Source organism: Opisthorchis viverrini (assembly GCF_000715545.1).
Source record: "Opisthorchis viverrini unplaced genomic scaffold opera_v5_374, whole genome shotgun sequence".
Classification (NCBI taxonomy): Eukaryota; Metazoa; Platyhelminthes; class Trematoda; order Opisthorchiida; family Opisthorchiidae; genus Opisthorchis; species Opisthorchis viverrini.
This window is the reverse complement of record NW_008752035.1, coordinates 473,618-487,552: the sequence shown is the minus strand read 5'-3', so window position 1 is coordinate 487,552 and position 13,935 is coordinate 473,618. Positions and strand designations below refer to the sequence as shown.

At 46.7% G+C, this 13,935-nt stretch overlaps 1 protein-coding gene across 1 annotated transcript in view; it reads right to left on the bottom strand.

Annotated features, from left to right (window-relative positions):
• Nucleotides 1–2,494: 2,494 nt before the first annotated feature.
• T265_10537 (hypothetical protein) overlaps nt 2,495–13,935 on the bottom strand; it is a gene marked incomplete at both ends in the record, with an annotated part of 41,324 nt that continues 29,883 nt past the window's right edge. Inside the window, 6 exons of the mRNA XM_009176933.1 lie at nt 2,495–3,212; nt 4,145–4,444; nt 6,376–6,549; nt 9,688–9,858; nt 11,426–11,648; nt 13,194–13,291. Coding sequence (XP_009175197.1) covers nt 2,637–3,212; nt 4,145–4,444; nt 6,376–6,549; nt 9,688–9,858; nt 11,426–11,648; nt 13,194–13,291 — 1,542 coding nt within the window. The remainder of the gene's footprint in view (nt 3,213–4,144; nt 4,445–6,375; nt 6,550–9,687; nt 9,859–11,425; nt 11,649–13,193; nt 13,292–13,935) is intronic.

Genomic DNA, 13,935 nt, shown 5'->3' with positions numbered 1-13,935 from the left:
ACTGAAATGGGACAGTGTAATCTGGTGGCATTTGTCTCTTTCAACTTGGCGGTGAATGCTGGGGGCCGGTGTCACTCAGGTTTGGCAATTAATAGAAATCTGGCCCTGGAATTTGGGGTTGAAACATTTGCGGCTTTTTAAACGTGGCAGTGCACTTACATTTTCCGTCAAAAGTCGATGCCTTTTGGGTCAGAGGATTTGGTCGAAGACTGATCTTCCTCCTATCTGGGCTAAGGCGGCTTGGTAGTACCTCAGCCCGCGTACAACCGTGATTTTACGGTAGCGAAGCATCAGTGTTGAACACTGACGTAGTGTCGATGATGACTGAGCAAAGGTATCCACCACATCTGACCTCACGTGCCTGATGGTGTACCAAGATAGTCAATGACGGTACATAAACGAAACATTGTATTCAGAAATCCGTAAGCTTGTTCCGAAGCTTTCCACCGGCGCAGAACATGAAGCAAAGCTATCTCTTTTGCATCTGATGGGTTGGAAGCATGTGTTGGTAGAACATACCTGCGCTAGTTTAAAGTTTTTCATTGTCACGGGCCCATAACCAAGATGTAACGTGGAAATCACTTCGCCGGACGCATAAACAAACTGACCACTCAGGATTTTATTTCGAGTGCATCTTCTCAACTAGATTTGGTGCAAATTTATTTACTTTGGGTGGGCGAAAGTCTCAAGATATTCACCCAGACATTACGTCCCCGAACGAACGGTTTGGAAGTTCGTGTTCAGTCATTGAAAAAAAGCATCTGACTCGTGACACATCGAAATTATCGCTTGAAAAAGATATTGGGTCACAAAGCGCATCGTGCGGGATAAATTCATACTCTCTCGGACATTGGTTAGCTCACAGAATACACCTAAGCCTCGGAAGTAGATTCATTCATTTTGTTCTCATTGACGAAATCGGGTCCCAGCAGAAGAAAGACTCTGATTACTACTGATTGTTTCCCCAAATTGTTAACTGCAGGAGTTCTAGGAAACAGGCCACAGTGTAAAGGCTAATCTGGAAGAAATGATTGAAGAGTTCGTCTCAATCGAAAGTGAGGAGTTCGAACCACAGTTTCCGCTATGCAAATTTCCTTATCCTGAGGTAAAACTCATTGATGCCGGCTCCTAGAATCTGATGAGTGTAAGTGCATGTTTGTACGGCGGATGGAGATACACATTTCCGCTTCAGTCACAATCTTGTGATCGCTTCCCCATTTCGGGATCTCTACGCACACTTTTATGCATCGTACATGGCGCTGAGTGTTCTTTCTTGCCAATAACTTTCACCTAAACCTGTATGACATCGTGTGAATGATGTGTCAGCCTTGAGTGTGCTAGCGCAAACTGCGTTTTGAAAAGCATTGAGCACTGATTTTCTTTTCTCAGGTGCTGGTCTTTACACATGTGTTGTCATGGCATTCTTACGTGTGCTTGAGATCACTTCGCCTGACTGAAAAACCAATGGTTGCACGCCTTCGAATGGAACGTGTTAGGGTCCCCCATATGGGACTTTGGATCACGCGTAGGTTTGATGACCCCGAATTGTGTTCGAAAGAGGGGAGCGAAATTGCACAAGTTCGCGGTGTTAACAAGCACGAAAGTTCGTTAATGACTGGCACAGGACACTGTCAACGTCTGCAGCAACAATGAGCGGAATCTTGGCTTGTCCTCGCCTTTTCCGAGGACAACCGGGTGATTCACATTGGCGGGGCGATTACGTAGAAATCACGGCAGAGCAAGTCAGAGCAGGCCTGGCAGACGGGGCACGAACGCGTATGGGCAAATAAGTCAGTCACGCATTCACATGCCAGTGTTGGACGGGGATGCCTTCGCGGCAAGGCGAATGTCGGGGGGCAAAAGTACACGGGCGGAGTAAACAATCCAACCACAACTCGACGATGCAGTTGATACACATTCAAACGGTAGGCCCCCGGTATCCTGCTCAGACTAACGTGGCCCCACTACGGTATCCAAGGTTTCTGGGAACAAGTAACCTTAATGACGCATCTCACACAATCGACTGTGACTGTTGAGTCGTTGAGCTAGTAATTGTTTTCCGAAAACTTTGCAAGTAACACAGTGGTTTGAAATGCTCTTGCTCGGTTCGTAGCGGATGAATACCTACTAATGCCACTGACCATAATGCTTGCACCTCGACGGTAGCCGATGCTCCGATTAGACTGAGAGGATCTCGGAACCACAAGCGCTTGAGATGAGGCAACCTGGAGGTTCAACAAACCATAATCCTGCTTGATTACAGAGCTACATATGCACAAACAGTATGATGCAAGTACAATTAGTCGTGAACGCGGCCAGGGGCTCTAATAATACCTAACTTTCGTCCACTTCTAAGCATTGGTACATGAAAATATAAAGCTAACAAGCCCCACGGTCACGTGATCTGTTGAAGCAAGACTTTCAGTAGGCAACCCAACACTAACTAGCCCATTATTGCCAGTGACAGAAGATATCAAGAACCATATCAAGAACCTGAGTATATAAACTGTCCTGCTCGAGAAAAAGGAGCATACACAAAGAAATCTCGAATGCAATCAAAATGCTCGGAAAGAATATCAGAAAAGTCTGAGTAGATAGTTTACAAAATGTACGCACGTACAGATGAGACAGACAGGCTACGTTGTGTTTACAGCAGTCAACAGTTTGTGTTTTCGTTTGATCAGTCGTTTCCGTTGACGCTTGGTCAAACGTCTCAAGGCAATGTTGGGTTTGCGTAGCTCTTGTAAACAAGGGCGCTTTGCACTGTTCGGCTCAACAGTGTCCAGTTTGTGCTTGGTTTTATTAGAATCGTCTCCTCTTCGCCTCAGTTTACTAGAAGAGGGCATCCGACCGGATGGGATCTGAGATATCCAGCTGTTGAAGTTTACATCGTCTGCGGAACACAGCGTACCTGGCGGTACCGCGGCTACGTGGCGCATATACACAGTGACGGGTACGGGTTGTTTCACGTTTGATAAAGAGTTTGTTTGTGTTACTGTTTCGATGAACATAACCATGGGTGGAGGGGATGAAAGCGCAGGCAGGTAAAGCTGTGATTCTGGATGAATTAGAAAATAACACGTGGGTGAGGTGGGTTGGGAGGTGGAAGAATTGGCCAGAAGATAGACAGACTGGCGAGAGTTTGTACCAAGCACGCTGGAGACTCCGTTGCCATGAGGGATATGTGTATCTGGATCAGCTAACAAGGCAACCTGGAAGTAAACAAGAGGGACAGTCTTCTTGAATGGCTCAATAACGAATGCTAAACAAGTAATCAGAAATTTGTTCGGTGAATTAAAGGGAAATGTACATTTCACTGGTCAGATAGGCATAAATTACAACGGTGAATTGTTGTATTCTCTACCATTCAATCAATTTGGGATGTTTTTCTTGATCTTGTAAAAATGTCCTGAAGTCATTCAGGTGTAACACCCTTCCGGTGCCTAACTGCCACGCCACCCGAAGGAAGAACGAGGGTTGATATACTGCCAGGTTGCCCAAGCCTAGACAGGGGAAGTCGAGAGGCAGAGGTCGGGTTCGAACCACGGATCTTCCGGTCAGTTAGTTCGCGCTCTAACCACTTGGGCCATCTCGATACATCACCATAACGAATTTGACGAACAGGCCAACGGTCACCTGCAGGAACCCGAGCTACGAATATTTCGGTACCTTTCCAGGAGCTCTAGGGTTAAAGAATCCAGCGACACGGTTTCCTGTTCACTTAGACGAGGAAATCTAAGTGCCTGTGGAGATACAGTTAGAAGGATTTGGGATATGTTGTAGGCATGACATGCAGTATAAGACGGCGAAATCAAGCACATCAGCTGACAAGCTGTCAAAATGGAGGGACAAAGACTTTGACCATCGTGTTGAGTCTGTCGCAGAGACGATATCCAAAGCGAGATAAAAAATGTCTTGAATTCAGAGAAGCATCGGCTACCAAAATGGACAACAACTCTTATCGTTCTCTAGGAAAGACACAAATGGTGGCTGGACTGGACTAATCATCGGTTCAACGACGGTCGTGGTGGTGGGCTTTGCAGCGTGAGCACTTTCGTGGAATTAAAGAATTTATGCACAAGCGTGAACATACGCTGCAGGACTTTTGAAATACGACACCTGAGGATGACCGATATTAACGTACCTGATCTTTAAATCCGGCTTGAAGAAAGGCGCGGGTAATGGTGAACAATTCAGATCCACACGAACGGAGGAAGCCGGTAAGTCCAGCACCCTTGGCAACTTCTTTCAACTGAGAACGAACGCGCACGGCAGTCTCTAGACGGGCTCGATTGAGAAAATTTGAGCGACACCAAGTTAGACGGGAAGGTTGTGCGTTGGAGGCATCGGCTTGATCTCGTCTTTTCGATGACTTGACATATCCACGATAGACTTGTAACAAGCTGGCCAGGTCACCATCTGGATGTCGAAACCGTTCCTGAGTCTACAGTCAATCGGTCAGGCGATACAGAAGAGGGGAACGTGAGGAAAGATGTTGGGTTGATTAATACACAGGCAAGCATTCGACAGAATTGGATAAGCACAAAGTCAGGAAAAACTAAAAAAGAGTGACCAAAAGGAAGGAAAAGAGAGATTCGGAACTCAGGAATTCATGATACCCAAGTGCGCAAGTCCTGCTAGCTACGGCAGCAAGTGGATGATTTCGTCGATGACCACGCGAGGATGTTTATAAAAGCGAAATACGTTTATCAGAACGGAAAACATATAGTGCCTGGACGATGCAGCGTGGCGATATCCATCTAAGCAGCTCCCTCCTTGGACCTAAATGACGTCCAGTTATGACATAGGAAGCATCTAAGAAGAAAAGGGTCTATTTCGACTCGACATCAGACGCTGAGATCCAGTTAAATCAAGAGTGCCTCACAGGCTCCCTAAGGCTCTTAATAATTTCAGCGATAAAACTTCACAAAGAGAGGACATTGTAGCGTTCATCATAAAACCTGTGTGACCTATATAAAATTCTTTTAGTTGAAAATACCAACACAGCGTGTATGCCGAGGAGGCGAACACCGCACATCACGTGATCTCCCTGCGTTTGCCTAGAGACCTCAAAAAACATCAACAGCGCAATTGCTATGGGTGCTGTCCAGACCAGATGGGTGAGTATCGGTAATTTAGGCAAATCGGTTATTTATGATGCGGCCTGGCGCAAGACACCTGCCTACTCTGATTTAATTCACTGCATTGCTGATGAGGTTTCTGAATGAATGAATTCGTGGTTTTGTGGTAGTGAAGCACGGAAGGTCAGCATTAGTGCTATTGTCAATGGTGATGTTGATGAGAATAGGACGAAAGAGAACAGTACATAGCTTGGAGTCTATGCATGCTTATACAATATTGGAAGTTGATCTGATAAACAAGTATACATAGGCACATAAATCACAGTCGATCATTGTATTCATTCTTTGATTGCAATCAAAGGTTCCTGTCACTCCAAATGGTGACAGCTTTGCTAGAGCCAACAATTTTGGACGAAGTTGCTCGCGGAAATCGAACGGCACCCCAATGAATGTCGGCGTATTTACACGCTAACGGTTGCCCAGCCGATGACCCTGTTACGACATTGGTATCACTGAATCAAATCGAACGTCATGGTCATCCATCCATCCATCCACTCTCACTCACTCACTCACTCACTCACTCACTCACTCACTCACTCACTCACTCACTCACTCACTCCATTCATTTGGTTACCCAGCCCATATACTTTTGATCTACACCTATTTTGTTCATACAAACTAGGCATTCACCTTGCCACAAAAGCCGTCGCGACCGACACTGGTACAGTAGCATGCATGTCTGTGTGTGAATGTACGCGGCCGACCTACTTACCCAGGTGTCCCTGCCCCGCCTGCTGAGCCCGCTCCGACTTGTTCTGTCGTGATTTTCGAGTAATCACACCGCCCATCAGAATCACAAGACTGGCCTCAGAAGGGACTAGGGCAACTCAGGCTACCGAGCCAACATTCTGCCTGCTATTTTCTGGTGTGTGTGCCTTGAAACTGCACTGTATCGGTAAGTGACTGCGCACTTGGTGACGCCACGAACGCTGGCAGCCGAAGTTTGTTCACTTTGTGTAAACAGTACTGTAAACTTTCGAACCCTTTTTCACAGTTAGGTTTGTCAAACCTTCGCCTGACTTAAAGTCCTATATTGGGAACCTCAATTCCAAAAAGGGACAATACCCACCCCCTCGTGGACAGCAACGATCTTTTCAGACAAGGAATGTCACCAGTGTCCGGGAAGAGGCCAAAAGGACACCTAACTGCGACAAAAAAATTTAAAGTGCAGTTAGAATCGGTGAGGGGAGCAGCGAAACCCTAGTGAATAAGAGGGGAATTTTCAGGGACTCACCTCCCCAAATTGTTCGCGCTTTTCTACTGGGACGTAGAACACGGGGCTGACGTATAACATGCTGATTACACTGAGCACCTCAATGAGGCAGCCCAGGTAGGCTGCAGACAGTACGGTACGTGAGAACCGAGGATCAAGTGGGAATGCGGACATGATTGATCCCAGTGGTGTCAGCTGTTCCGGAAACGATGGAGGACAAAGGAGGGAAATGCTGAGTTCTGAAACATACACACCACTAGGGAACGAACGTTAACGCTAGCACAACTGTATGGCTCAACAAGAAATATGACCCTAGATGAAAAGACATTCGCAAACGGGGAATCAAAAGTAGCGTTCAGCTGTAACACCCTTCCGGTGCCTAGCTGCCATGCCACCCGAAGGAAGCACGAGGGCTGGGATACTGCCAGGTTGCCCAAGCCTAGACAGGGGAAGTCGAGTGGCGGAGGTCGGATTCGAACCACGGACCTTCCGGTCAGTAAATTCGGGCTCTAACCACTTGGGCCATCTCGCCCCGGGAATCAAAAGTGAACGGTATCATCCGTATGGGACAAAGAAGAAGACCGAATAATACAAGCTGACACATACACTGATCCTAAGATCCATGGATGGTTTCCGGTCAACCATAAAAAACAGCAGATAGCCAAGGAATACCTGGCATATCACACTTGGCCACATATTAGTCGTGGAAACAACAGTTCGATGCTCTAAACGGGGTGTACTGCGAAAGCAGTCGCGTGCCCAAATCGAAAGTCGGACGGCAACTACGACCCCATTTGTGCGCCATCACAAAACACGACCACACTCTGAACGTGACCATCACTCAGCTCTGATTGGTTGTGATGACCGCCGTACTTGAATTCTCCAACTAGCATCGTTCGAGAGGCTGCTTATTCGTGGTGGCTGGTTACGTACTAATGGATTTCAGGCGTAGATGAAAAACATAAACACTGTGGTTGTCGTGCGTACCGTTTCGTCAACCTCAAGGTAGAGTATGATAGTAGTCTTGACTGGGAACTTCAAACAAGAAGCCATTCCTAGTCCCACATCAACAGCGTGGCCACTTTGTGTTGTGTACGGAAGACGGTGGTGCAACTCGTCTCAAAATGAACAAAAGCTTGAGGCAGACCTTTATCGAGAAAGAGGAAAACTATTTCAACTATATTTATCGGGTTATCAAAGAATGTCCCACAGGAATCAGCCGGAATCTTCATGAGGAGGAGGGAAGTGCCGAGCTAAAAATGCTCAATTCTGATTGGTGGATATCCTGGCCATAACGGTTCGTGACACATCCATCCAATCGATGTAATGTTCGATGGTTTGAGACGAATCGTCTCCAGACACTGCGAGTAATAAAATGATCAATTTCCTTGCGAGCAAGGTCGAAGAGCCGAGAAGTATCGAGCATCCGTTTCGTTCTCACTTGGAATAAACACATACACATCAGATAAGGTATCCGAAATGTGGTATGTCCTGTCCAGGGGCGAGAAAATCCCACTACTGATCGGTCAACCATGGCTGATTGACGAAATGTTCACATACTATCCGAAAGGATTCTAGGCATCCTCGAGATTCGTGGGACCCCAGAACTGTTGATTATACCGAGAACAGGGAAGTTTCACGGATGTTCAGCATAGATTGACTTTAGGTTGCAGTATGAAAGGGCGAAACGTCACCATCAGTGCGTGTCAGTGGCACGGAGGCGCAATCAACTTGATGAACACCTGTGGGGACTCTGATCATGCCTTTCTGTAGTAACGGTATTTTCCTCAGCTTAGTTCTCGGTCTGAGCCTCCCAAGCTAGCGTTCACGTCAAAACAAACACCAAAGGTGCAAAAGGTCTATTAACGCCCAAAACGAAATCAGGAACAGTTGTACAGCGCTTCGTATATATAGCGTGAGCGGCTATAACTTTCTGGAATTTCTGACGCGTTCTGGAGCTCCATTGGCAACCGGCATTTGGCCAATACTGGGTCATGATTGGCTGTTGGGTCCAGATTGTTGACCAATCAGATCTCGTCTTGATGCCGGACCGGCAAGCGTCCCGAATTTTGGGCCAACCTCGAGCGGGCCAGGCTTCTCGGCCGTAGCAGCGCCTAAAGACGTGCGGTATAGTGGGGTCCGCGTCGATTCCTGCCTAACACTTCCGTTCAAATGTTACAAGCTTTCGATGCCTAGTTGCCGTACCACCCGATGGAAGGCTGTCAAAGCCCAGACAGGAGCAGTGAAAATGCCGAAGTTGGGACCGAACCACGGACCCTTCGGTCAGTAAATTCACATACCTTAACTACTTAGCTATCCCAAGCCTCTATCCGATGTTGCTTTGCTTTTCGGGTCTGCGTGGAATGCTGACATTCCAAGTAGTCCGCAAAAAGCCAATTGATGTAAAAAGCACTCTGCCCTCCACCGACTCACAGTCAGACGAAAACTTTCACTTGGATACTGGCTTCATTTAACCGTGCTTCACCGTGAAGCGTGCACACATTCCAGTACTAATGACCAAACGAACAAAACTACCATGTGATCACCAACAGAAGCAAAATCAAGTAATTATGTACGAGATCTTTCCAGAACACTGGTTCCTCCATTCAGGTAGAACATCCTGCACAATAATGCTCGAATAGACGGTGCTGGAATGGAAACGGTGCTTAGTATCGATTGTTTTGGTCAACCAATTGTCCACACACGATCAATATACCTTGAGTATAATGTGAAAACAAACACAGATGAGAAGAAATAAAAAACTTCCACGATAAGTTATGCACCGAATGAGGAGGATAGCATGTGAACTGGTTCGGCCGAGAGGCGTCATCCAGAGTCCCAATCAACGCTGTTGATAATAGCCCCCCCTCCATGTGGTCTTTGTAAAAAACGGCACAGTCAAGACAAATTTCCTTGTAACATCATACGGATGCCGGCACCGATGAGTGGACGAACGCAGTTGCGAGCCTATCCGTCCATGCACACAAATCACGTAAACCTAGCAGAGAAAATGTTGAATAACAAACGACAGCCTCCCTTTGGTGTACGTATGTATGTATGCAATGCGAGCGTAGAAGTAAGGAAAGGCGCTCCACAGTGCCCTACTTCATACGTTGCCAATTGTAGTTTCAACAGTCTGACATGCAGGAGAGTAGTGGGTACCCGACTAAGTGAGCTGACCATAACTGCCGCCTGGAAGCTTTCGTCCGACAAGATTCTCTAAATACCACAGTCATATTCATTAAGAACAGCTTCTGCCAAAATTTATCTGAATAGCTGTTTCGGGTTTCAGCTACTCGTGTATTGGGCAATGGAAGATTAGATTAAACTTACCTGTAGTTGACGGGTTAAGGGAACAGAAGATCCAGAGGGATTGACAGATTTCGTATCGGAGGGGGAAGATTCGTCGACCGGTGAGACAGCACCCAGTCGTTCTAGCAAGTGCACGCCAGCAGTTAAGGAGGCTTCTTTGGGGCGGGAAATCCAAGGAAATTTCTGTGGGACCTGATCAAAGACAAAATATGCGCAAAACATGCAGTGTTGGATAAAAAACAAGCCATGAGAAGAGTGAACAGAGCGAGGGCACAGTAAAACCAGATAGCTCAATGGTTGGGGTACGAAACTACCGACTGAAAGGTTCGCGGTTCGACAACAACCCCGGCTTTTCGATTGCGAGATGGCTCAAGTGGTTAGGGCGCGAATTTACTGACCGGAAGGTCCGCGGTTCGAACCCGACCCCTGTCTCTCGACTTCCCTTGTCTAGGTTTGGGCAACCTGGCAGTATACCAGCCCTCGTGCCTCCTTCGGGTGGCATGGCAGCTAGGCACCGGAAGGGTATTACAGCCGAGATTTTTTTGATCGCTCTTATCTACGGTGGGGTAACCTGGCAGTATTTCAGCTCTCATATCTCCTTCAACAGGGCAAAGTGCGGCAAAAAAGTACCGCAGCTAAACAATTTCACTGTTGACTAAACACTAACTTCCGAGTACGGACCATTACACAAAGTTGCTCAACTGGAACACCTAACGGTGTTCTCACAGGAGAGGTTTCAGCAGAATCGACAGCTTGCCCGCACCACAAGAAGGACGTGCAAAAGAGAATTGTGTCAAAGGATAAAAAATATTCGTTTAGCTGCAGCACCCTTTCGATACCTAGCTGCCATGCCACACGAGGTAGGCACTAGGGCTGGGATACTGCCAGGTCGCCCAAGCCTAGACAGGGGAAGTCGAGTGGCAGGGGTCGGGTTCGAACCACGGACCTTCCGGTCAGTAAATTCGCGCCCCCGCCACTTGGTCCATCTCAGAGGCCCATGTCAAAGGATACAGAGCTACAGCTTAGAGGACAAAAATGGTGATAATGTAATCATGATAATGTCTCCCAAACTGGCTTCCTCAACAGAAAAACCAACAAGGGCACAACGACGGCCCATGTGAAGCCGGTCGCGTTTACAGTAGATGTGACATTCTGGAAATTCGTAACACTTTTGGACGCAACATTAGCAAATAGCACTCAGCGGATATATGAACGTGATTGGCTGTTGGGTCCACATTTTCGACCTTGAAACTGGATCAGCAAGCGGCCCGTTTATCCAAAAATCACGTGTGGGTTAGGCTTACTGGCGCCCAATTGCGAGATGCCATGGGATTCCGCCTAACAGGTATGCAGCCTGATCGCTCTCAACAATTTAACAATCAGATGGTGGATAGTGTAGGAAAATCGTCCTAGAAAATTCCGTTCGAGAAGAGATTACCCCTACGGATAGTTTCCTGTTAGCTAGAACCTCCAGGAGGGGGACCGAAGTTTCTCTGGCGGCTAGATCATGGGACGATTATTGTAGCGCCTATTAACCTGGGGGGGGGGGGTGATTCGAACCCACTACATGACACAGGTTTCAGCTGTAACATGGTTGCCATGCCACCCGTAGTACACCCGAAGACTGAGATACTACCGGATGATCCAGGTCAAAATAAGGACAAATCGGGTTAGGAACACAGAGCTCACGACCAAAACTTCGCACCTCAGCGCCATCTCTATCAAGCACCGAACACTAAGTGAGCAAAACAAGCCATACCTTGTGATTCATGGATATCAAATTCAGCAGAACGCCAGCCAATGGGGCCCGCAGAAGCTCGGGCTGTATGTGCAGACTCATTTCCTTATACTCTGCATCCGTGTAGAGGCGAAGACATACACCAGGGGCTTCACGTCCCGCCCGACCGGCACGTTGCCAAGCTTGGCTTTTGGAGATGCGTTGCACTCGGAAAGTTTCCAGTCCGGTAGTACAGTCCCAGAATCTATGAAGAATGAACAAACAACGGGGGAAACAGGACGAACGTGCAGCGTCTACTTATAATCCAAAGAAAACAAGTCATCATCATAATCCCCTGTGTCAGCGGAAGCCAACGTTGCGACGCAAAATGCCTTTTCCAAGAGCAACCGTCTTCTTTAAACAGACCAAACAAGGTAACCTTCTAACTTGAGCAATAGACTCAAAGCACTGTCGTACAAGAATGTGTCTACACATACGCAACACTAGTACATGCCCATAACACTAACATTGATTAAATTGAAAAAGCTTGGGCATATTTAGGCAAAAAAATGTTCAAAAAGATGAGCAGCCACATGGACTTTGGTTAAACAAGTGCGGGGACAGTTTATCGATCACCATGGAGGAAACACAGATCTTGCTGAAGACAGACTCCACAAAAGTTGCATGTGGTGAGGGGGACAATGTGAACACCAGACTCCATGTCAGTTTAGGTCAACCTCGGGGAGAGAACTACTCGGACTTGTTAAAAAGAATTCCAAATCTTGATCAACTTCGCGTGTATGACTCAGACATCGTTTCCTCTCAAAGTTGAAATCGAAGGTCACCGAACACGTTCTGTTGGAACGTTACAAAAAAAGAGGTTAGTGTAACGATCCTCTATCGAGACAGATAAGATTTGGTCCACGTCTATGCGTCGAAATAAAATTCACGTGATCCAGAAGCAGGTTAAGTAACCAAACCTTCCCTGAGTGAAAATGCTTGGAGCAATTATAATCGGCCAAGCTTTGACACTCCTTGCATGTAGTCGCCTAGTTCCGACGTGCTAATTTTGGTGCGTGTGCCTTTTGATCAAGTCAAGCCCGGTAGGTTGTCGCTCGATTGTTGTAGCTGCGCGTTGCACATCAACCAAGCTTGGCGAACAAGTCAGCAGCCAAGCGCACAGGTTCGGAACCATAACTTACTTGATGAATTTCGGTACCATTCTGCAGCCTTGAGTCTAGCAACAGAAAACTGCGCACTTATAAGAAATGCGTAAATGATAATTAAACCACAGACCAGCTATGACGGTACAAGGAATAACAATGATCCAGAACACCAATTACGGATCACCATATTTGTATCAGGCAAGTACATTCTAATTAACTGGACACTGGTTACCTGAACAATGATTCGGACAAAATAACTTGTTAAAAGGCATTCGGACAGCGTTGTAGGATTTGATGATCAGTTACATGGGACATTATCATTCGGCTCGTTTATTGAAGATCCTACTGGATATTGGGACATCGAGGATACTATTTTTCAGATAGAAAGATGAACAAATTGTTGAAGCATACATTGGTCGAATTTTTCTCCAGAGGGGACCCGAAAATACAACAACCACGCCTGTTTGACATACAAACCTTTGCAGGACAAGCCGACTGTCTGGTCACCACGATTACTCGTGAAAGGCGAACAAAACGATGACGAAGAAAGCAAAGACCTCAGTAAACACTCAACAAGCAGAGAAACACAAAACGAATCTATTAGCCGGTAGATGGCCCGCATAGAAATTCCCCAGACTACTCACTTGATCTTGGCATAACCGGAGTCGATCACATAACGAATCCCAGGGATAGTGATGGAGGTTTCCGCCAGATTTGTACTGACAATAACTTTGCGGCAATCCTGTAGGCAGACAGAGAGTACAAACACAACGTAGTTTCATGGCTGGCGGACAGTGTGAAACCAAGGAATAAGATATTTACTTCTACAAAGTGTGCGGAGTTACTAGAATGGAAGACCACGAACAACCTGGAGCATTTATGCACCGCATTGCATCATAATGTAAATAATATGGGAAGCGTAAAAAAGTGAAACGGATTTCTTAACACAGAAGGGTCTCTTATATAGGAGACGACTGAAAAGTCTAGTACTAGAGTGTATCTTGTGATTAGAACTTCATACTATCAGGGGAAGATTGTGAATGTATTCGAAATGCCTGACCCACAATGCAAACGCGGCTAGGTGGCACGACTGGTGCGATAACGAAATGTATACCGGTTGGGCGCTGGCTATGTATTTAGCTTGCATCCCTATGCTCTTGGTATAAGGTATGCAACAGCTGAAGATTCTTTGCACAAATCGGTTAATCAACACTGACACCAACATTGGTGCTTCACAGCTGGACCGTCAAAGGCAAGGAGTAGGCTCAACGTATACTAATGGTTGGCTGACAAGCGTCTTCGAATGGGCCCGTCCCATAGAACCCGCGCGCATAATGGATAATGCGCTGAAGCATGTGCATTCGCCTGAACGTCCTGTAGGGAATA